This window comes from Salmo salar, chromosome 02 (genome assembly GCF_965601325.2).
Source record: "Salmo salar chromosome 02, fSalSal1, whole genome shotgun sequence".
Lineage (NCBI taxonomy): Eukaryota > Metazoa > Chordata > Actinopteri > Salmoniformes > Salmonidae > Salmo > Salmo salar.
In genome coordinates, this window is record NC_138292.1 from 85,240,978 (window position 1) to 85,265,545 (window position 24,568).

A 24,568-nucleotide genomic window follows, 5' to 3' on the forward strand; every position below is an offset into this window, starting at 1 on the left:
GATTGAACGTTAACTAGCATTACGGAGGGCAAAGGCAGGTTAGCCACTCGTGGCCTGATCCTCACAAGGCACCCTGATCTCTTTCCGCGAAATCTCAGTCTCCTTCTCAAACGAATGACTGTGATGAGGGCCTGTTTTGGTGTTTGGAGTATATCCTTCCCATCCGACTCATTAAATTAAAATGATTCGTCCAATTTGAGGTGAGTAATCGCTGTTCTGATGTCCAGAAGCTCTTTTCGGTCATAAGAGACGGTTGCAGCAACATTATGTATAAAACAAGTTACGAACAACGTGAAAAAACAAACAAAATACAACGGTTGGTTAAGAGACAATAAAACAGCAGCCATCTCCTCCGATGCCATCTTCCAATTTATAGCAATGGTTATCAACTGTACTGCAGGGATGGAACGCAAGTATAATTGAGTTCTACTCCAGTCTAGTAGGTGGCGGTAATGCAACATTGCACGCCAACTGCCGTTAAACCTAATCGAAGAAGAAGAATCTAGTGGCCCACGTGACACGGGACGCTTCTTCAACAACAACACGGCTACTGATACATTCAGTCGCCACTCGGTAGCTAGCCAACGTAAAACCAAAACATTGAAGCTCTTTAGACCATTTTTGTGTGTATTGATCTCGGTGTAATTTGCTTGTTAAGTTTACACATTTGTTAAGGTTGATTATACTGAGCCTAGCACTAGGCTAATGCTAATTTTAGGTAGCCCAACCATGAACTCACAAAGACACTCAACCATTAACTCACAAAGATACTTCACCCCTGTTAAAGAAGAGGAGATCTGCTGGACGGAGAAAGAAGCTCTGGGTCTGAACATTGTCGTAAAAGAGGAAGAGGAGAATATTACAGTGAAAGAAGAGGAAGAAGCTTTCAGAATAAAACAGGAGGACGAGGAGGCTTTCACGTTGAAAGAAGAGGAGGATGTTACAGTGAAAGAAGAGAAAGAACCTTTTGGAGTGAAAGAGGAAAAGGAGGCTATCTCAATAAAAGAGGAGGAAAATGTTTTGGGAGTGAAAAAGGAGGAGGTTGAAGGAGAGGAAGTGGAGACTGGAGATCTGATTGACACTAGTGAGTATTGTCTTAAACACGGACACACAACTCAGTTGTTGATTTAATGTATGGCTTTAAAGCCAAAGGGGCATTCCACCATAGTTTTACAATTAAATATGTTGTTCAGTACCGTAGGAATTGTTAAATGGGAAATCTGCGATTGGTACCTACATGTTTGGACTTTTAAATGAATGATACAGAGGCCTAGCCATAGATTCTTAGAGAATATAACTTAGAAATACCCAATGAGCTTAGTTCAACTGTCCTACCTCACCAGAACCCAAACCTGGTGTACTCCATTGTGTGTAAACGATGTAATTGTAAACAAATACTCTATAGCCTCAAAACGTGGTTGAAATGGTCATTTTGATCTCAGGCATGGTCAGTCCTTGCATCCATAGCTCTGTCTATGAATTTGAGAGTGGTTACCTTTCTCCAAACTCATCCATCAGTGACAGTGGTGGGAAAAAGTACCCAATTGTCATACTTGAGTAAAAGTAAAGATACCTTATTAGAAAATTACTCAAGTGAAAGTAACCCAGTAAAACACTACTTGAGTAAGTCTTAGGTATATTTAAAACCAAATATTTTAACTATCAAAAGTAAATGTCATTGCTAAAATATACTGAAGTATTAAAAGTAAAAGTTTAAATAATTTCACATTCCTTATATTAAGCAAACCAAACGGCACAATTGTCAATTTAATTAATACATTTTTTGATAACCAGGGGCACACTCCAACACTCAGACATAATTTACAAACAAATCATTTTTGTTTTAGTGAGTCTGCCAGATCAGAGGCAGTATGATAAGTGCGTGAATTGAATCAGTTTCCTGTCCTGTTAAGCATTCGAAATGTAACAAGTACTTTTGGGTGTCAGGAGTAAAAAGTACATTATTTTCTTTGGGAATGTAGTGGAGTAAAAGTTGTAAAAAAAATTATAAATAGTAAAGTACAGATAACCCCAAAAAATGACTTAAGTAGTACTTTAAAGTATTTTTACTTAAGTACTTTTCACTACTGCAAGGTGACGCTAAAACTTTTAATTTAGCCTCTATACTCCAACGTTTTGGATTTGAGCTCAAATGTTTCATGAGGCCACAGTACAGAATACCCTCCAACCTTTTGTTGGAGGGTAAACAAGAATATAATATGTTTCTACATGCTACCAGGATTATGGATTATCATAAATGAATTGTGAATATTGATGACTAAGAAAGTTAGAGGCATAAACCTCAGACCCCCTAAGACATGCTAACCTCTCACCATTACAGAGGCATAAACCTCAGACCCCCTAAGACATGCTAACCTTTCACCATTACCAATAACAGGGTAGGTTAGAATGTTTTTGTGGTATGATATTCATGCCTCTAACTTTCTCACTAATCATTATTCATGATTCATTCATGATTATCTGTAACCATAGTAGCATCCACATGAATATAGAAGTGTTCAGAAACATGTACTATTCTTGTTTACAATAAAAGTGACTCCAAAATGACATAATACATTATTTAACATTCATTTATATTAGGCACAACATAATCTAAAACACAACCAAAACAAATTGCAAATTGCATCCGACAAGTTTGAGTCACAAACTTGATGAGGTCATTGCGTGCTATGAATATGGGACCAAATTCTACACGTTTGACTACTTTAATACACATACAGGCCTAAGTGAATTTGTCCAAGTACTTTTGACACCTTTTAAATGGGGAGACTAGATGCATATAGTGATTTCATTTCTAAATGGTCATTTCCATGTAAAAAGGACCAATGAGCACCAATGAGAAGTTCATGTGAAATTGGGTATCAAATGAAAGCTAAGAGATTGTATATATATTTTTTAAAATTAAGGCATATGTACATTTGAACCATTTTCCATCCCTATAAATTAGGAATAAGTAAAGGCTTTGATTTATTGTCAAACAGATGAAAAGGGGAACCTTAGAGAACCTCTAAGACCCCAGAGAAGGTATCAGAAATACATCAAAACACAATGTTGGAGTAAAGGCCCCGCCAACTAATATCAACACTTATATTTAGTTGTGGATTTTTTTTTTTCTGCCACTTTCAAATGGAACTGGTAGTGTTTTTAACTATTTTGCAGACATGAAGGAAACAGTCAATCATAATATCAGTCAAATTCCCAGTTTATGCTACAAAACCAACTCTATATGAGGTTTTTAAAATAGGTTCTACTTGATTCAACGTTCCATGATGTACACTAAGGCATTGTTGGTAGAATAGATGGATGCAGTTCAATGGATAATTAATATAATTCACCAATACATTTACATTTACATTTAAGTCATTTAGCAGACGCTCTTATCCAGAGCGACTTACAAATTGGTGGATTCACCTTATGATATCCAGTGGAACAACCACTTTACAATAGTACATCTAAATCTTTTAAGGGGGGGAGGGGGGGGGGGTTAGAAGGATTACTTTATCCTATCCTAGGTATTTCTTAAAGAGGTGGGGTTTCAGGTGTCTCCGGAAGGTGGTGATTGACTCCGCTGTCCTGGCGTCGTGAGGGAGCTTGTTCCACCATTGGGGTGCCAGAGCAGCGAACAGTTTTGACTGGGCTGAGCGGGAACTGTGCTTCCTCAGAGGTAGGGAGGCGAGCAGGCCAGAGGTGGATGAACGCAGTGCCCTTGTTTGGGTGTAGGGCCTGATCAGAGCCTGAAGGTACGGAGGTGCCGTTCCCCTCACAGCTCCGTAGGCAAGCACCATGGTCTTGTAGCGGATGCGAGCTTCAACAGGAAGCCAGTGGAGAGAGCGGAGGAGCGGGGTGACGTGAGAGAACTTGGGAAGGTTGAACACCAGACGGGCTGCGGCGTTCTGGATGAGTTGTAGGGGTTTAATGGCACAGGCAGGGAGCCCAGCCAACAGCGAGTTGCAGTAATCCAGACGGGAGATGACAAGTGCCTGGATTAGGACCTGCGCCGCTTCCTGTGTGAGGCAGGGTCGTACTCTGCGAATGTTGTAGAGCATGAACCTACAGGATCGGGTCACCACCTTGATGTTAGTAGAGAACGACAGGGTGTTGTCCAGGGTCACGCCAAGGTTCTTAGCACTCTGGGAGGAGGACACAATGGAGTTGTCAACCGTGATGGCGAGATCATGGAACGGGCAGTCCTTCCCCGGGAGGAAGAGCAGCTCAGTCTTGCCGAGGTTCAGCTTGAGGTGGTGATCCGTCATCCACACTGATATGTCTGCCAGACATGCAGAGATGCGATTCGCCACCTGGTTATCAGAAGGGGGAAAGGAGAAGATTAATTGTGTGTCGTCTGCATAGCAATGATAGGAGAGACCATGTGAGGATATGACAGAGCCAAGTGACTTGGTGTATAGCGAGAATAGGAGAGGGCCTAGAACAGAGCCCTGGGGGACACCAGTGGTGAGAGCACGTGGTGCGGAGACAGATTCTCGCCACGCCACCTGGTAGGAGCGACCTGTCAGGTAGGACGCAATCCAAGCGTGGGCCGTGCCGGAGATGCCCAACTCGGAGAAGGTGGAGAGGAGGATCTGATGGTTCACCGTATCAAAGGCAGCAGATAGGTCTAGGAGGATGAGAGCAGAGGAGAGAGAGTTAGCTTTAGCAGTGCGGAGAGCCTCCGTGACACAGAGAAGAGCAGTCTCAGTTGAATGACCAGTCTTGAAACCTGACTGATTTGGATCAAGAAGGTCATTCTGAGAGAGATAGCAGGAGAGCTGGCCAAGGACGGCACGCTCAAAGAGTTTTGGAGAGAAAAGAAAGAAGGGATACTGGTCTGTAGTTGTTGACATCGGAGGGATCAAGTGTAGGTTTTTTGAGAAGGGGTGCAACTCTCGCTCTCTTGAAGACGGAAGGGACGTAGCCAGCGGTCAAGGATGAGTTGATGAGCGAGGTGAGGTAAGGAAGAAGGTCTCCGGAAATGGTCTGGAAAAGAGAGGAGGGGATAGGGTCAAGCGGGCAGGTTGTTGGGCGGCCGGCCGTCACAAGACGCGAGATTTCATCTGGAGAGAGAGGGGAGAAAGAGGTCAAAGCACATTTCTTGATAGGCCAAAACATATTGCTATCAGGTTGTAAATTACAGCTGGCCTGGTACATTGTTTGCTGCCTCCATTCGGGATGTACTGTTTCAGTTTCAATGACTCAATATTTTGGACAAAAACAGACGAATGTAATGAAGGCTGGGAATGTCAATACAATCAGATTAGCAAGGCAAATGATCACAAGTCAGTGGCTAATAGGCTAGCGTATCTATGTATGTAGCTCTTTATTTAGCATGCTAAAAACATGGAGCCTAACCTTAGCTAGCTAGGTGCTGGGAGGATGTCATGTCATTGGAGGAGTCGGTGAGTGACTGACCTTTTCGAATCTGGTATCAGAACAGAATTTAACACTAGGCTACTAAATATATTTTCAGCTGTTTATTAATAGAATTAGTCAGGCAGAATAAATGGTAAATGCAATTTTCGTATATACGGGTTCACTGTAACACCTCGCAGGGCAAACAGAGAACTAACTGTTCAAACACAAAGTTATTTTTTAATGCTCTGACAGATAGTTCCCGCTCAGAGCGGGCCTGTCAGAGTAGAGGCTGAGCTTGGCACATCACTGTTGCCAGGCGTAGTTGTCTTCCAGCTTATCTTTGTGTTTTTCACCCAAAAGTCAGTAACCCCAAGGACAGTCTTTTTATTATGCTACAGTTATTCTCCCCTCTATCAGTTCCTCACGAACACATGTCCTTGAGCAGCTTCACAACCAGGCATTGTGTGTGTGTGTGTCACGAGTCTACTCAGCCTACACCCTAGCTGCCCAGCAACCCTCCAGTTAGTCACGTCTGTTCTATGTTAATGCAATACAAACCTGTTATGTTTAACATTAATGTATTCATATGCTATGCAACACATCTAGTTTAATGAAATATAACCCAACACTATGCTAGCTAGCTATGCTGAACATGAACGACTGTTGTCCAGTTAGCATATCTCTTCAGAAATTCACTCTGGCTAGCTACTCTGATTTCAGAGCACTCTCGTCTGAGTGTGCCAGAGCACAGAATAACTGATGATTTTACGAACACGCCAACACCCGTTGAATATGGCCGGTGACAGTAAACGTTGGCAAAAAAAGTAAGTTAGTCACGAACCGGCTAGATAACATGTAAACAGCTTAACCTGCTCTGCTAGGATGAGGAAAAGGTTCCGAGTGAGGTGTTCTCTCATTTGTATATGGAAGTAGCTAGCTAGCAAGCTAGCCAACTTTAGCCAGTTAGCTTGGGTGCTTGGTTGGGACAAGCATACATTGGCAGACAAGCTGCAGAAGGACAAACAGGCTGGTTACTATTGCATACCCATCGTTTATCAGTGCAATTTTGACATTTGAGAGGGTTTTATCTAATGTTCCTTTGTTAGATTTTAGCTCATCCTTGGTCTGGCTAGCATTAGTTGTTGTTGTGCATATAGGGAAATATAGCCTACCTTTTCATGGCTGTTTGATCAATAGGACTGTAAAGTTCCCAAATGTAAAGAGGACTCCCGTGGTGTTTCCATAGTTACAGAAATCCATCCAGGTGCATTTTGAGGCTTTTTGCCAAATGTGTTCTAATGATCTACAGTTGTAAACACACAGATCTACTGTAGCTCTGATTGGCTATAGCGCACCGGGTAGACTGTGGGTCCTGCCTGTAAACACACAGTCCAGTTCAAAGTGAATGATGTCAGGGCCCGTGTAGCAAATGGCTCGTTTGTATAAAGAGCTACTGTAGCTCTGATTGGCTATGGCGCACCGTGTAGACTCTGGTCCTGGACGAGACAGATGTTTTATTAGGTTGTATTTACTACAGAGTCTATTAATTCTCCAAACACACGACCACTTTCCCATTCTGTTTTGCTATAGAATATTCACAAATGCCTCAGTATAGGTCATTCCCAAACATTCTAAGAATTTATAAAAACGTGACAATGACCATATCTAAGTGCTCGCTTGTCAGAAATTGTAAAACAAAAAGTGTCATATTCTTCCTGGGGGTGTATATGAACAACTTTCAATGCAATGTAACGAAACAAAACTAATTATGCAAGACTTAGTATGCAAAACTAACTATGCGAGATATTTTGTTGTAGGCAGAACGCTATTGTATTGATAGGCATGACTCAGGCCCATACTCTACACAGACCTGTGCGCCATAACCAGTCAGAGCTGCAGTAGGCCTATATGGAAATAAACAATTGCCATATATGGATCTATGCTGTTCATTTTGAACTGGACTGTGTTTACAGCATGAGCGGTCGTGAGTAGATGCGCTTGTTTTGAGATCAAAGCGAGAGCTGCATGTAGCCACGTGGGCACATTTGTGCATTTGTTCATATCGTTTGCTAATTAGTGAGTTATTAGCCCAGTTATAGGTCATTTGTAGTCAGCAATAGGGGAGGGATTGTTTCCTACAAGAGCACAAAATGTGTACATTTCTAGCCATCTTTGAAAAGAGAGTCAGGTAAAGAGCTTTTTTTTGTCTTAAAGGGGCAGTGAGTAGCTAAGTAGCCAATAGGCAGAGGGTAGCATAATGTGTCTGATTCTCTGTAATAATGGTATGGGAATAATTATGTATTTTATTATAAATTGCACAGAATTTTCACAACATTCAAGTTTGCACTCACACACCTTTTGCTCAGTTATAAAAAAATATATATTAGATGTAACATTTGTGTCCTCCACCAACTGCTGTTTTCAGCTCTCACCATAGGTTTTTAATGTTTCTGATCTGGACTCTTGCCTGGTGACTCCAGAACAGTCCCGCGTCTCTTCTTAACCATTCCTGGGTGCATTTTCATGTGTGTTTGGGGTCGTTGTCCTGCTGGAAGAGCCACAACCTTCAATGGAGACCCAGTTTTTGGCCACTCTGATAATCTGCTGATTTCATGATGTCTTGCGCACGTTCAAGGCCCGCAGTACCAGAGGCAGCAAAGCAACCTAGTACATAATTTTTATAAAACAAATCAAGAAATAATCAAATGGTTTGACAACACTGTATGGAAGGTTTTAAATTATATCAAACTCAAACTGTTTATCTTTTCCTGTGATGAAGACATGAATGTCTCATGGTATGGTGGGGTATGCAAAATGGGTCAACTTTGAGCACCTTTATCTCCTGTATGTTTTGGCATTGAAGTCCAAAAAGTCACTTTCTGAGCACTACTTCCATTGGCAAACATGTATGGAAATTTCTTTTTTTTTTTAATATATCAAAAGGGATGCTTTCAAAAATGTATTGGATTTACCCTACATCCACTTTGTCAGAACAAGCTCTCTTTTATTGAGGGATCTAGTCTGGATTAAACCTCATAGGAAGACTGTTTTATCATGTGGAGGTTTCATTCAGGTCTCTGTTTAACTAGATACTCTGTCTGTTTTTGGTAGGAGAGAGACCAGACTCTCACTCTGACAGCGGGAAGAGTCCTTCAGGGGAACCAGACTTGGAGACGCCAAAACCAGCAAGACAACATCACTGCTCCCACTGTGGAAAGAGTTTTAGCTGGTTAGGGTACCTAAAACGGCATGAGAGGACACACACAGGAGAAAAGCCTTTCCAATGTTCTCAGTGTGGAAAGAATTTTACCGTGTTAGTTAACCTGAAAAGGCATGAGAAAATACACTCTGGAGAAAAACCTTATCACTGTTCCCACTGTGGAAAGAGTTTTACTCAGTTAGGGAACCTAAAACAGCATGAGTGGACACACACAGGAGAAAAGCCTTACCACTGCTTCCAATGTGAAAATAGATTTTCACGATCAGTGGACCTCAAAGCTCATGAGCGAACACACACAGGAGAAAAGCCTTTCCAATGTTCCCAGTGTGGAAAGAGTTTTACCGTGGTAGCTAACCTGAAAAGGCATGAGAGAATACACACTGGAGAAAAGCCATTCCAATGTTCCCATTGTGGAAAGAGTTTTACTCAGTTAGGGCACCTAAAAAAGCACGAGTGGACACACACAGGAGAAAAGCCTTATCACTGTTCCCACTGTGGAAAGAGATTTTCACGATCAGGGGACCTAAAAACTCATGAGACAACACACACACAGGAGAAAAGCCTTTCCAATGTTCCCAGTGTGGAAAGAGTTATATTAAGTCACGGTACCTAAAAGAGCATAAGAGAATACACACAGGGGAAAAGCTTATCCAATGTTCTTAGTGTGGTGAAGGGTTCTCTCAAATAGATGGTATGAAGATAGTTGAGAACAAAGCCTTATGTCCCTACAGTGGAGAATGTTTTACCATGTTAGTTAACCTGAAAATACATAAAAGAATACACTCTGGAGAAAAGCCTTTCCACTGCTCCTAATATGGAAATACTTTTACCAGGTTAGGGAGTCTGGGTTTACATGAGGGGACACACAGAGAAGAGAAGCACTACCACTGGTCCCACTGTGGAACAAGTTTTAACCAGTTAGAGAAGATGAAATCACACAAGGTGATAGAGGCTGTGTTCTGTTTTTGACTGATAATTTGGGTTTTTCTTTATGCCACCTGAAATCAAATAGTTTATATGAAATCTTCCTATAAAAATAGGCCTACTTAAAAAAAAAAATCATCTTGAGAAAATAGCTCAAAGGCTGGGTGGGCGGTAACCCAATGGGTATGTCTGGGTAGAACGGTGGGAGGTAACACAATGGGTATCTCTGGGTAGAACGGTGGGAGGTAACACAATGGGTATCTCTGGGTAGCCTTTTGACCTTCTATTAAAACAGGTTTTGCTCTTTGGTCTTCTGTGGGTGAATAGAGGATTGTACTGTAGATGTAAGGATGGAGAAATTATTGCATATTTAAGGATGGTTTCACTAGGGTGGATAGAGGATTGTAGAGATAAGGATGGTTTCACTATGATGTATAGATGATTATAGATGTAAGGATGGTTTCACTAGGGTGGATAGATGATTGTAGAGATAAGGATGGTTTCACTAGGATGTATAGATGATTATAGATGTAAGGATGGTTTCACTAGGGTGGATAGATGATTGTAGATGTAAGGATGGTTTCACTAGGATATTGAATGGAAACCGAAACAGGGTCAAACAAGGAATATCCACATGGGCACTAAATGAAATACACTTCAACAAAGTTCTAAAACTATATACAATACACTTGGTAATGTTTCTAGCTATAAACAGGCTTTGAATATCACTTAGCACTCTTAACCAGAGGTAACTACAAACAATATACATCTACTATAACAATACTAAAGAGATACCTTGGCCACCACACACCACATTCATGCCATACTCAGTCAATAACACATCTCTAGGGTTCCATGCTGGTCCATACTCACAGTCAATAACACATCTCTAGGGTTCCATGCTGGTCCATACTCACGGTCAATAACACATCTCTAGGGTTCCATGCTGGTCCATACTCACAGTCAATAACACATCTCTAGGGTTCCATGCTGGTCCATACTCACAGTCAATAACACATCTCTAGGGTTCCATGCTGGTCCATACTCACGGTCAATAACACATCTCTAGGGTTTCATGCTGGTCCATACTCACAGTCAATAACACATCTCTAGGGTTCCATGCTGGTCCATACTCACGGTCAATAACACATCTCTAGGGTTTCATGCTGGTCCATACTCACAGTCAATAACACATCTCTAGGGTTCCATGCTGGTCCATAGTCAGTCAATAACACATCTCTAGGGTTCCATGCTGGTCCATACTCACAGTCAATAACACATCTCTAGGGTTCCATGCTGGTCCATACTCATGGTCAATAACACATCTCTAGGGTTCCATGCTGGTCCATACTCACAGTCAATAACACATCTCTAGGGTTCCATGCTGGTCCATACTCACAGTCAATAACACATCTCTAGGGTTTCATGCTGGTCCATACTCACAGTCAATAACACATCTCTAGGGTTCCATGCTGGTCCATACTCACGGTCAATAACACATCTCTAGGGTTCCATGCTGGTCCATACTCACAGTCAATAACACATCTCTAGGGTTCCATGCTGGTCCATAGTCAGTCAATAACACATCTCTAGGGTTCCATGCTGGTCCATACTCACAGTCAATAACACATCTCTAGGGTTCCATGCTGGTCCATACTCACAGTCAATAACACATCTCTAGGGTTCCATGCTGGTCCATAGTCAGTCAATAACACATCTCTAGGGTTTCATGCTGGTCCATACTCACAGTCAATAACACATCTCTAGGGTTCCATGCTGGTCCATACTCACAGTCAATAACACATCTCTAGGGTTCCATGCTGGTCCATACTCGCAGTCAATAACACATCTCTAGGGTTCCATGCTGGTCCATAGTCACAGTCAATAACACATCTCTAGGGTTCCATGCTGGTTTGGTTGAGAGAGGACTGATGACTGCAGATGGGGGCATTTGAAGAGGTATCATAGCAGTGTGTTTCTTTAATTGATTGATATCATAGCAGTGTGTTTCTTTAATTGATGGATATCATAGCAGTGTGTTTCTTTAATTGATGGATATCATAGCAGTGTGTTTCTTTAATTGATGGATATCATAGCAGTGTGTTTCTTTAATTGATGGATATCATAGCAGTGTGTTTCTTTAATTGATGGATATCATAGCAGTGTGTTTCTTTAATTGATGGATATCATAGGAGTGTATTTCTTTAATTGATGGATATCATAGGAGTGTATTTCTTTAATTGAACAGGATTACACTACATGTACATCAGTTCACATTAGTTACATTTTACATTTACATTTTAGTCATTTAGCAGACGCTCTTATCCAGAGCGACTTACAGTAGTGAATGCATACATTTCATACAATTTCGTATATTTTTTTCTGTGCTGGGTTAACTGGTTGAACATGTCTAGCACGTTAACGCGGCATCCGACAATTTGATTTCCATGTGTTCTGACAACACTGATAAGATGTTGTCATGAAAAACATTCACTACCTCGTGCATGTTCCCATCAGTATTATTCCACCATGTCAGAGAAAACACAGGTGCTGATTGTTAAAAGGATTTGATTAATGCAACATATTTTCCTGAATACAAAAAGTACTCATATTGTTTAATAGTGTTAGCCACTAGTGGAGGGTCATTATATACATGTATAAATTGTTACACTATGTAGGAGGAGTATAGATCTAGCTGTTCATCTGTTTAAGTGAATGAATATGAAATTGTCTTAAATGCTTTTATATATATATATTATTTATTTTTTTGTCTATTAGCAGACGCTTTTATTTAGAGAGACTTACAGTAGTGAGTTCATACATTTTCATTCGTACTGGTCCTCCGTGGGAATCGAACCCACAATCTTGGCATTACTGTTCGATTCCCACGGGGGGACCAGTACGAAAGAAAATGCTCTACCAACTGAGCCATGCTCTACCAATAGTATATCAATTCTCACTCTTTAAAAATCTGCACAAGTCAATCATCACATGTTTGTTTTTGTACGTTTCCATATAACATCACACTTCAATTAAATAAAAAATAAACGTTTTGTCTGAAAATATTTTCCTTAACGGCGTTACCCACTCCAGTCAGCAGATGGCGACGTGCGTCTTTCAGGTGATGCTTCCAGAGTGTGACGTATAATCTAGTGGACAAGAGAACGCTTCTTCAACAATAACAAGTAGTCAGCTACCTTCATAGCCGACATAGGCAAAAACATTACATCTCTTTAGTCTGTTTTTGTATATATTATACCGTGTGTTTTAAACATACTTCTGTCGTATCTAGTTGTTGGCCCATTTAATGTAATATTTACGTTGTTTGTCGGGTAGGTGGCTAGCTAAGTTAGCATTAGCAACTAACCTAAGATTAATGCTATCTGGCTAGTTAACATCCCCGACCATGAGCTCACTATGCTACTCTCCCCCTACTAAAGAAGAGGACTGCTGGACAGAGAAAGAAGCTGTCGTGAAAGAGGAGAAGGAAGAGGAGGCTGTCACAGTAAAACAGGAAGTTGAGGCTGTTACAGTGAAAGAAGAGAAAGATGTTACTTTGAAAGTGGAGGATGTTACTGTGAAAGAAGAGGGAGAGATTACTGTCACGTTGAAAGAGGAGGGACAAGAGGAGGAGAAGGAGGGACAAGAAGAGGAAGATACGGGAGATCTGATTAATACTAGTAAGTCATGTTACTGTCTTAAAACAGGGGCACAAACTCTTCAATCATTGAAGATTGCAAGGTCACATGGTTGAAGAGCTATAGAAAGTTTCAAGTATTTATAGAAAAATGTGTACTTTATGGGAAAACCATAGGGTGCGCAATGTGTGTCCCGACCCTGTGAATAATTGAACGTTGGGTTGGGGTGTCTAGGTTACATGGCCAAGGACCTATTGAAAACGGAAGTGCTTTTTAAAAACATGTTCATTTTCTTAAAAAGTTTCTATTTTTTTTTACAAATATAGAGTGTGCAACATCCCTCTATGTTAGGAATAATGGACAGTTGTAATTATGTTTCTAAATCACGTGGTGAAAGAGCTTTTTAAATTGTTTTTAAAAATCGAATATTTAGATACATTTGTATAAGTGCTTCATGAGAAAACCAAAGGGTTTGCAATGGGTGTCCCTATTGTGTGAACAATCCTAAATTGGTTCAAGGTGTCTATGCAGAAGCAGATTGGTCATCTGGCAATTCTGAAATATGCCAGATGGGATGGACCCTTTTTTGTTGGGTGGGCTGGTCAAAATTGACACATACAAAAATATATTTTGTATATTAAAATGGTGACATGGCCGGCAGCCCCTGTGGCCTGTTAAGATCAGTGGGTAATGGTGACGTGGCCGGCGGCCCCTGGGCCTGTTAAGATCAGTGGGTAATGGCTGGCCCCCCTACCAAAATGGGCCGGCCCGGTTTTCTAATAGGTTGAGCTGAGGTCATGCAAACTCACATTCAAAGTCAAACGTATCATCAGCATAGACAGCCAAGGTCATGGACCGTCAAAATTGGAAAGGGTGCCTAAATGTAAAAAATACATTTTTTACGTAGTTATTAGACATTGATTACACTATCACTTGTATTTCATGCCACAACGATTCATCGATGCTGGTAAAATTGTCTTGCGCACCTACAATGCTGGTTATAAAAGAAAAGCTAGCTAGCTCTGTAGCTAGCTAACTATATAGCTAGGTGTCATCATCTAAAATAACCCTACATTTATAAGACAGTTTTTATTTGATTAATGGTGGTGGGACCCATCTACGTGAAGCTAGCCACAATAAGGATTAGCCACAATGGTGAACTTTGTGGTTAGCCTTCAAAATAAAAGTCTGGGATAATTCTACTATTTGTATTCATTTGCTTCACTGTCAATGACACTTTTACTTTGAAGGCACACCGCAATTTCACTATTGTGACTAATCCTTATTGTGGCTAGCTTTACAACACATAACCAAGTCCGGTCGAGCGTCACTAGTCAGATGAAGCTAGCTGGCTGCTTATAACGTTAGCTTTGGGCAACAGGGTTAAGTAGCTGACTAGCTAACATTATTTATTTTCATGAACTAAAGTTCAATTTCAATAGGCGAACAACAAGTGGCAACCAAGCTAATACTTACTCACAAGGATTCCTAAATCATTGCTAAGAATACTGAAAATGACTGCAGTTTCTACTAGAGGTCGACCGATTAATTGGAATGGCTGATTTATTAGGGTTGATTTAAAGTTTTCATAACAATCGGTAATCGATATTTTTGGACACCGATTTGTCGATTAAAAATAAATAAATTATATACAAAAATTAGATATATATATTTATTTTTTAAATTATTTTTTTACACCTTTTATTTAACTAGGCAAGTCAGTTAAGAACACATTCTTATTTTCAATGACGGCCTAGGAACGGTGGGTTAACTGCCTTGTTCAGGGGCAGAACGACAGATTTATACCTTGTCAGATTGGGTATTCAATCTTGCAACCTTACGGTTAACTAGTCCAACGCTCTAACCACCTGCTTTACATTGCACTCCACGAGGAGCCTGCCTGTTACGCAAATGCAGTAAGAAGCCAAGGTAAGTTGCTAGCTAGCATTAAACTTATCTTATAAAAAACAATCAATCAATCAATCATAATCACTAGTTAACTACACATGGTTGATGATATTACTAGTTTATCTAGCCTGTCCTGCGTTGCATATAATCGATGCGCATTCGCGAAAAAGGACTGTCATTGCTCCAACGTGTACCTAACCATAAACATCAACGTCTTTCTTAAAATCAATACACAAGTATATATTTTTAAACCTGCATATTTAGCTAAAAGAAATCCAGGTTAGCAGGCAATATTAACCAGGTGAAATTGTGTCTCTTCTCTTACGTTCATTGCACGCAGAGTCAGGGTATATTCAACAGTTTGGGCCACCTGGCTCGTTGCGAACTAATTTGCCAGAATTTTACATAATTATGACATGACATTGAAGGTTGTGCAATGTAACAGGAATATTTAGACTTAGGGATGCCACCCGTTAGATAAAATACGGAACGGTTCTGTATTTCACTGAAAGAAAAAAACGTTTTGTTTTCGAGATGATAGTTTCCGGATTCGACCATATTAATGACCTAAGGCTCATATTTCTGTGTGTTTATTATATTATAATTAAGTCTATGATTTGATAGAGCAGTCTGACTGAGCGGTGGTAGGCACCAGCAGGCTCGTAAGCATTCATTCAAACAGCACTTTCGTGCGTTTTGCCAGCAGCTCTTCGCGCTGTTTATGACTTCAAGCCTATCAACTCTCAAGATTAGGCTGGTGTAACCGATGTGAAATGGCTAGCTAGTTAGCGGGGTGCGCGCTAATAGCGTTTCAAACGTCACTCGCTCTGAGACTTGGAGTAGTTGTTCCCCTTGCTCTGCATGGGTAACGCTGCTTCGAGGGTGGCTGTTGTCGATGTGTTCCTGGTTCGAGCCCAGGTAGGAGCGAGGAGAGGGACAGAAGCTATACTGTTACACTGGCAATACTAAAGTGCCTATTAGAACATCCAATAGTCAAATGTATATGAAATACAAATGGTATAGAGAGAAATAGTCCTATAATTCCTATAATAAATACAACCTAAAACTTCTTACCTGGGAATATTGAAGACTCATGTTAAAAGGAACCACCAGCTTTCATATGTTCTAATGTTCTGAGCAAGGAACTTAAACGTTAGCTTTTTTACACATATTGGCACATATTGCACTTTTACTTTCTTCTCCAACACTTTGTTTTTGTAATTATTTATTTGAGGCTAAATTGTTTTGATAGATGTATTCTATTAAGTTAAAATAAGTGTTCATTCAGTATTGTTGTAATTGTCATTTTTACAAATAAATAAATCCATTTTTAAAAAATCGGCCGATTAATCGGCATCGGCGTTGAAAAATCATAATCGGTCGACCTCTAGTTAGGATACTGCCGCCTTCGAAGTGAGTTAGGGTTAGGACACTGCAGTCCATCGGAGTGGGTTAGGTGTTAGGACACTGCCGTCCATCGGAGTGGGTTAGGATACTGCCATCCATCGGAGTGAGTTAGGACACTGCCGTCCATCGGAGTGGGTTAGGTGTTAGGACATTGCCGTCCATCGGAGTGGGTTAGGTGTTAGGACACTGCCGTCCATTGGAGTGGGTTAGGTGTTAGGACACTGCCGTCCATCGGAGTGGGTTAGGTGTTAGGACATTGCCGTCCATCGGAGTGGGTTAGGGTTAGGACACTGCCATCCATCGGAGTGGGTTAGGGCACTGCCACCATTGAAGTGAGTTAGGGTTAGGACACTGCCGTCCATCGGAGTGGGTTAGGTGTTAGGACACTGCCGTCCATTGGAGTGGGTAAGGTGTTAGGACACTGCCGTCCATTGGAGCGGGTTAGGTGTTAGTACACTGCCGTCCATTGGAGTGGGCTAGGGTTAGGACACTGCAGCCATCGATGTGAGTTAAGGTTAGGACACTGCCGTCCATCGGAGTGGGTTAGGGTTAGGACACTGCCGTCCATCGGAGTGAGTTAGGGTTAGGACACTGCCGTCCATCGGAGTGGGTTAGGTGTTAGGACACTGCCGTCCATTGGAGTGGGTTAGGTGTTAGGACACTGCCGTCCATTGGAGTGAGTTAGGGTTAGGACACTGCCGTCCATCGGAGTGGGTTAGGGTTAGGACACTGCCGTCCATCTGGGTTAGGTGTTAGGACACTGCCGTCCATTGGAGTGGGTTAGGTGTTAGGACATTGCCGTCCATCGGAGTGGGTTAGGATACTGCCGCCATCGAAGTGAGTTAGGGTTAGGACACTGCTGCCCATTGGAGTGAGTTAGGACCCTGCAGCCATCGAAGTGAGTTAGGGTTAGGACACTGCCGTCCATTGGAGTGGGTTAGGACACTGCCGCCATCCAAGTGAGTTAGGGTTAGGACACTGCCGTCCATTGGAGTGAGTTAGGACCCTGCCGTCCATCGTAGTGGGTTAGGGTTAGGACACTGCCATCTATCGGAGTTGGTTAGGACACTGCCACCATCGAAGTGAGTTAGGCTTAGGACACTGCCGTCCATCGGAGTGGGTTAGGTGTTATGACACTGCCGTCCATTGGAGTGGGTTAGGTGTTAGGACACTGCCGTCCATTGGAGTGGGCTAGGGTTAAGACACTGCCGCCATCGATGTGAGTTATGGTTAGGACACTGCCGTCCATCGGAGTGGGTTAGGGTTAGGACACTGCCATCCATCGGAGTGGGTTAGGACACTGCCGTCCATCGGAGTGAGTTAGGGTTTGGACACTGCCGTCCATCGGAGTGGGTTAGGTGTTAGGACACTGCCGTCCATTGGAGTGGGTTAGGTGTTAGGACACTGCCGTCCATTGGAGTGGGTTAGGTGTTAGGACACTGCTGTCCATTGGAGTGGGTTAGGACACTGCCGTCTATCGGAGTGAGTTAGGGTTAGGACACTGCCGTCCATCGGAGTGGGTTAGATGTTATGACACTGCCGTCCATTGGAGTGGGTTAGGTGTTAGGACACTGCCGTCCATTGGAGTGAGTTAGGACACTGCCGCCATCGATGTGAGTTATGGTTAGGACACTGCCGTCCGTCGGAGTGGGTTAGGGTTAGGACACTGCCATCCATCTGAGTGGGTTAGGACACTGCCGTCCATCGGAGTGAGTTAGGGTTTGGACACTGCCGTCCATCGGAGTGGGTTAGGTGTTAGGACACTGCCGTCCATTGGAGTGGGTTAGGTGTTAGGACACTGCCGTCCATTGGAGTGGGTTAGGTGTTAGGACACTGCTGTCCATTGGAGTGGGTTAGGACACTGCCGTCTATCGGAGTGAGTTAGGGTTAGGACACTGCTGTCCATTGGAGTGGGTTAGGTGTTAGGACATTGCCGTCCATCGGAGTGGGTTAGGACATTGCCGTCCATTGGAGTGGGTTAGGATACTGCCGCCATCGAAGTGAGTTAGGGTTAGGACATTGCTGCCAATTGGAATGAATTAGGACCCTGCAGCCATCGAAGTGAGTTAGGGTTAGGACATTGCCGTCCATTGGAGTGGGTTAGGACCCTGCCGCCATCGAAGTGAGTTTTGGTTAGGACACTGCCGTCCAACGGAATGGGTTAGGGTTACGACGTTTATTCCACAGAGAGGCATCTGAACCGTCTGGAAAAATATATAAAAAAACAGTAATAAACGATAACATTTATAATTCTCGTTGTTGATTTCAGGGAATGTCAGCTTAAATGTTGATGGATGCACTCTGAATAAAATGATCTTATAAATGACTAACATGTCAAAGTAAAATGTATGTGGAGGTTTTATTCAGGTCTTTATTTAACTAAATACCCTGTTTGTCTTTGGCAGGAGAGAGACCAGATTCTGACAGCGGGAAGAGTCCCTCAGAGGAGCCAGGCACAGAGACGTCCAAACCAGCGAGACGACGCCACTGCTCCCACTGTGGAAAAAGTTTTACTAAGTTACGGAACCTAAAAGAGCATGAGAGGACACACACAGGAGAAAAGCCTTTCCAATGTTCCCAGTGTGGAAAGAGTTTTACCCGGTTAAGGACCTTGAAAAGGCATCAAGGTATACACAAAAAAGGAAGGAAGCCATACCACTGCTCTCACTGTGGAAAGGGTTTTACCAGGTTAGGGAGCCTGAAAATACATAAGAAAATACACCCTGGAGAGAATCCCTGCCACTGCTCTCAGAGTGGAAAGGTTTTTACTCCATTAGGGAGCCTGAAAATACACAAGAAAATACACTCTGGAGAGAAAGCTTACCACTGCTCCCAATGTGGAAAGAGTTTTACCCAGTTAGGGAGCCTGAAAATCCATCAGAGAATACACTCTGGAGATAAGCCTTACCACTGCTCCCACTGTGGAATGACTTTTACCAGGTTAGGGAGCCTGAAAACGCATGAGAGAATACACACAGGAGAGAAGCCTTTCCAATGCTCTCAGTGTGGAAAGTGTTTTACCCAGATAGGGAGCCTTAAAGATCACGAGAGAATACACACAGGAGAAAAGCCTTTCCAATGCTCCCAGTGTGGAAAGAGTTTTACCACGTTAGGGAACCTAAAAGATCATGAGAGAATACACACAAGAGAGAAGCCTTTCCACTGCTCCCAGTGTGGAAAGAGTTTTACCCACATACGGTATCTGAAAAAACATGAGAAAACACACACAGGAGAGAAGCCTCACCTCTGCTCCCAGTGTGGAAATAGTTTTACCCAGTTAGGGGACCTGAAAAGGCATGAGAGGACACACACAGGAGAAAAGCCTTTCCAATGTTCCCAGTGTGACAAGAATTTTACTCGGTTAGGGAACTTAAAAGAGCATGAGCGAATACACACAGGAGAGAAGCCTCACCTCTGCTCCCAGTGTGGAAAGAGTTTTACAAAGTTAGGGGCCCTGAATAGGCATAACAGGACACACACTGTAGGGGATAAGCCCTACCACTGCTCCCAGTGTGGAAAGAGATTTAACTGGTTAAGGCATCTGAATAAGAATGAAATAATACATACACAGGAGGAGAAGACATACCACTGCTCTCATTGTAGAAAGACATGTTCACAGTCAGGGGACCTGACAAGACATGGGAGAATTGAGGAGCTATGTTCTGTCTGATTTTTTTTCGACTGAGAATTTGTCTTTTTGGTTTATGCCACATTAAATAAAATTGTATATGTGGGTGATTCACATGAGACCAGTTTTAAACATGTCTGTAGCAATATACAGCTCCAGTCAAAGGTTTGGACACACCTACTCTTTCCAGGGTTTTTCTTTATTTGTACTCTTTTCTATATTGTAGAATAATAGTGAAGACATCAAAACTATGGAATAACACATATGGAATCATGTAGTAACCAAAAAAGTGTTAATCAAATCAAAATATATTTTATATTTGAGTTTCTTCAAAGTAGCCACCCTTTGCCTTGATGATAGCTTTGCACACTCTTGCCATTCTCTCAACCAGCTTCACCTGGAATGCTTTTCCAACAGTCTTGAAGGAGTTCCCATATTTGCTGAGTACTTGTTGGTTGCTTTTTCTTCACTCTGCGGTCCAACTCATCCCAAACCATCTCAATTGGGTTGAGGTCGGGTGATTGTGGAGGTCAGGTCATCTGATGAGGCACTCCATCACTCTCCTTCTTGGTAAAATAGCCTTTACACAGCCTGGAGGTGTATTTTGGGTTATTCTCCTGTTGAAAAACAAATGATAGTCCCACTAGGTGCAAATCAGATGGGATGGCGTATCGCTGCAGAATGCTGTGGTAGCCTTGCTGGTTAAGTGTGCCTTAAATTCTAAATAAATCACAGACAATGTCACCAGCAAAGCACCATCACACCACCACCTCCATGCTTCATGGTGGGAACGACACATACGGAGATCATCCGTTCACCTACTCTGCGTCTCACAAAGACATGGCGCTTGGAACCAAAAATCCCACATGTGGATCATCAGACCAAAGGACAGATTTCCACCGGCCTAATGTCCATTGCTCTTGTTTCTTGACCCAAGCAAATCTCTTATTCTTATTGGTGTCCTTTAGTAGTGGCTTCTTTGCAGCAATTTGACCATGAAGGCCTGATTCACACAGTCTCCTATGAACAGTTGATTTTGAGATGTCTGTTACTTGAACTCTGTGAAGCATTTATTTGGGCTGCAATCTGAGGTGCAGTTAACTCTAATCAACTTATCCTCTGCAGCAGAGGTAACTCTGGGTCTTCCTTTCCTGTGGTGGTTCTCATGAGAGCCAGTTTTTTTTGTGACTGCACATGAAGAAACTTTAGAAGTTCTTGAAAGTTTCCGTATTGACTGACCTTCGTGTTTTAAAGTAATGATGGACTGTCATTTCTCTTTGCTTATTTGAGCTGTTCTTGCTATAATATGGACCATAATAATTGGCCCGACCAACCAGTGCTTCTGCACTGGTTGGTCGGGCCAATTATTATGGTCCATATTATAGCAAGAACAGCTCAAATAAGCAAAGAGATTATTATGGTCCACCGGGCTATCTGCATTGTGTCCCACCACCCGCCAACCCCTCCTTTACGCTACTGCTACTCTGTTCATCATATATGCATAGTCACTTTAACCATATCTACATGTACATACTACCTCAATCAGCCTGACTAAGTCTGTATGTAGCCTCGCTACTTTTATAGCCTCACTACTGTATATAGCCTCGCTACAGTTATTTTTCACTGTCTTTTTACTGTTGTTTTATTTCTTTACTTACCTACAGTGGGGGAAAAAAAGTATTTGATCCCCTGCTGATTTTGTACATTTGCCCACTGACAAAGAAAGGATCAGTCTATCATTTTAATGGTAAGTTTATTTGAACAGTGAGAGACAGAATAACAACAGAAATTTCCAGAAAAACGCATGTCAGAAATGTTATAAATTGATTTGCATTTTAATGAGGGAAATAAGTATTTGACCCACTCTCAATCAGAAAGATTTCTGGCTCCCAGGTGTCTTTTATACAGGTAACGAGCTGAGATTAGGAGCACACTCTTAAAGGGAGTGCTCCTAACCGCAGCTTGTTACCTGTAAAAACGACACCTGTCCACAGAAGCAATCAATCAATCAGATTCCAAACTCTCCACCATGGCCAAGACCAAAGAGCTCTCCAAGGATGTCAGGGACAAGTTTGTAGACCTACACAAGGCTGGAATGGGCTACAAGACCATCGCCAAGCAGCTTGGTGAGAAGGTGACAACATTTGGTGCGATTATTCGCAAATGGAAGAAACACAAAATAACTGTCAATATCCCTCGGCCGGGGGCTCCATGCAAGATCTCACCTCGTGGAGTCGCAATGATCATGAGAACGGTGAGGAATCAGCCCAGAACTACACGGGAGGATCTTGTCAATGATCTCAAGGCAGCTGGGACCATAGTCACCAAGAAAACAATTTGTAACACACTTCGCCGTGAAGGACTGAAATCCTGCAGAGCCCGCAAGGTCCCCCTGCTCAAGAATACATATACATGCCCGTCTGAAGTTTGCCAATGAACATCTGAATGACTCAGAGGACAACTGGTGAAAGTGTTGTGGTCAGATGAGACCAAAATGGAGCTCTTTGACATCAACTCAACTCGCCGTGTTTGGAAGAGGAGGAATGCTGCCTATGACCCCAAGAACACCATCTCCACCGTCAAACATGGAGGTGGAAACATTATGCTTGGGGGTGTTTTTCTGCTAAGGGGACAGGACAACTTCACCGCATCAAAGGGACGATGGACGGGGCCATGTACCGTCAAATCTTGGGTGAGAACCTCCTTCCCTCAGCCAGGGCATTGAAAATGGGTCGTGGATGGGTATTCCAGCATGACAATGACCCAAAACACATGGCCGAGGCAACAAAGGAGTGGCTCAAGAAGAAGCACATTAAGGTCCTGGAGTGGCCTTGCCAGTCTCCAGACCTTAATCCCATAGAAAATCTGTGGAGGGAGCTGAAGGTTCGAGTTGCCAAAAGTCAGCCTCGAAACCTTAATGACTTGGAGAAGATCTGCAAAGAGGAGTGGGATAAAATCCCTCTTGAGATGTGTGCAAACCTGGTGGCCAACTACAAGAAACGTCTGACCTCTGTGATTGCCAACAAGGGTTTTGCCACCAAGTACTAAGTCAAGTTTTGCAGAGGGATCAAATACTTATTTCCCTCATTAAAATGCAAATAATTTTATAACATTTTTTACATGCGTTTTTCTGGATTTATTTGTTGTTGTTCTGTCTCCCACTGTTCAAATAAACCTGCTATTAAAATTATAGACTGATCATTTCCTTGTAAGTGGGCAAACGTACAAAATCAGCAGGGGGTCAAATACTTTTTCCCCCACTGTATTGTTCACATATTGGTTAGAGCCTGTAAGTAAACATTTCACTGTAAGGTCTACACCTGTTGTATTCGGCGCACGTGACAAATAAACTTTGATTTGATTTGGTCTTTTACCAAATAGGGCTATCTTCTGTATACCACCCCTTGTGTACTACCTTGTCGCAACACAACTGATTGGAAACCACTTACTGGCGCTGACAGGGATGGTCGCCTCGCTTCGAGTCCTTAGGAAACTATGCAGTATTTTGTTTTTTTATGCATTTACAATAATTTCGCTACACTCGCATTAACATCTGCTAACCATGTGTATGTGACCAATACAATTTGATTTGATTTAAGAAGGAAAGCTATTCAACAAATTAACTTTTATCAAGGCACACCTGTTAATTGAAATGCAGTCCAGGTGACTACCTCCTGAAGCTGGTTGAGAGAATGCCAAGAGTGTGCAAAGTTGTCATCAAGACAAAGGGTGGCTACTTTGAAGAATCTCAAATATAAAATATATTTTGATTTGTTTAACACTTTTTTTGGTTACTACATGATTCCATATGTGTTATTCCATAGTTTTGATGTCTTCACTATTATTCTACAATGTAGAATTTTTTTTTTTTTTTTATAAAGTAAACCCTTGAATGAGTAGGTGTGAACGAGTGAGTAGGTGTGTCCAAACTTTGGACTGGTACTTTGTGTGAATGAATGCTTTAAATTATATACAGTGGGGAGAACAAGTATTTGCTACACTGCCGATTTTGCAGGTTTTCCTACTTACAAAGCATGTAGAGGTCTGTAATTTTTATTATAGGTACACTTCAACTGTGAGAGACGGAATCTAAAACAAAAATCCAGAAAATCACATTGTATGATTTTTAAGTAATTAATTAGCATTTTATTGCATGACATAAGTATTTGATCACCTACCAACCAGTAAGAATTCCGGCTCTCACAGACCTGTTAGTTTTTCTTTAAAAAGCCCTCCTGTTCTCCACTCATTACCTGTATTAACTGCACCTGTTTGAACTCGTTATCTGTATAAAAGACACCTGTCCACACACTCAATCAAACAGACTCCAACCTCTCCACAATGGCCAAGACCAGAGAGCTGTGTAAGGACATCAGGGATACAATTTTAGACCTGCACAGGGCTGGGATGGGATACAGGACAATAGGCAAGCAGCTTGGTGAGAAGGCAACAACTGTTGGCGCAATTATTAGA

At 42.1% G+C, this 24,568-nt stretch overlaps 2 protein-coding genes across 2 annotated transcripts; both read left to right on the forward strand.

The window, feature by feature from the left end:
- The first annotated feature begins 511 nt into the window (after positions 1 to 511).
- On the forward strand, positions 512 to 12,567 carry LOC106594553 (uncharacterized). Its single transcript, XM_014185922.3, has 2 exons — positions 512 to 1,084; positions 8,482 to 12,567. Exons 1-2 carry the CDS (start codon positions 706 to 708, stop codon positions 9,201 to 9,203), a joined length of 1,101 nt encoding a protein of 366 aa, XP_014041397.3. The 5' UTR covers positions 512 to 705; the 3' UTR covers positions 9,204 to 12,567.
- A 108-nt stretch (positions 12,568 to 12,675) lies between these two features.
- Positions 12,676 to 21,847, forward strand: LOC106594562 (uncharacterized). Its single transcript, XM_014185930.3, has 2 exons — positions 12,676 to 13,194; positions 18,873 to 21,847. Exons 1-2 carry the CDS (start codon positions 12,921 to 12,923, stop codon positions 20,135 to 20,137), a joined length of 1,539 nt encoding a protein of 512 aa, XP_014041405.1. The 5' UTR covers positions 12,676 to 12,920; the 3' UTR covers positions 20,138 to 21,847.
- The last annotated feature ends 2,721 nt before the right edge of the window (positions 21,848 to 24,568 follow it).

Bases quoted from the DNA above. Each gene is read 5' to 3' on its own strand.
- LOC106594553 (XM_014185922.3), top strand. From the start codon at position 706: ATGCTAATTTTAGGTAGCCCAACCATGAACTCACAAAGACACTCAACC. The intron at 1,085-8,481 runs GTGAGTATTGTC...TGTTTTTGGTAG, and splicing joins TGGAGATCTGATTGACACTA to GAGAGAGACCAGACTCTCAC.
- LOC106594562 (XM_014185930.3), top strand. From the start codon at position 12,921: ATGAGCTCACTATGCTACTCTCCCCCTACTAAAGAAGAGGACTGCTGG. The intron at 13,195-18,872 runs GTAAGTCATGTT...TGTCTTTGGCAG, and splicing joins GGGAGATCTGATTAATACTA to GAGAGAGACCAGATTCTGAC.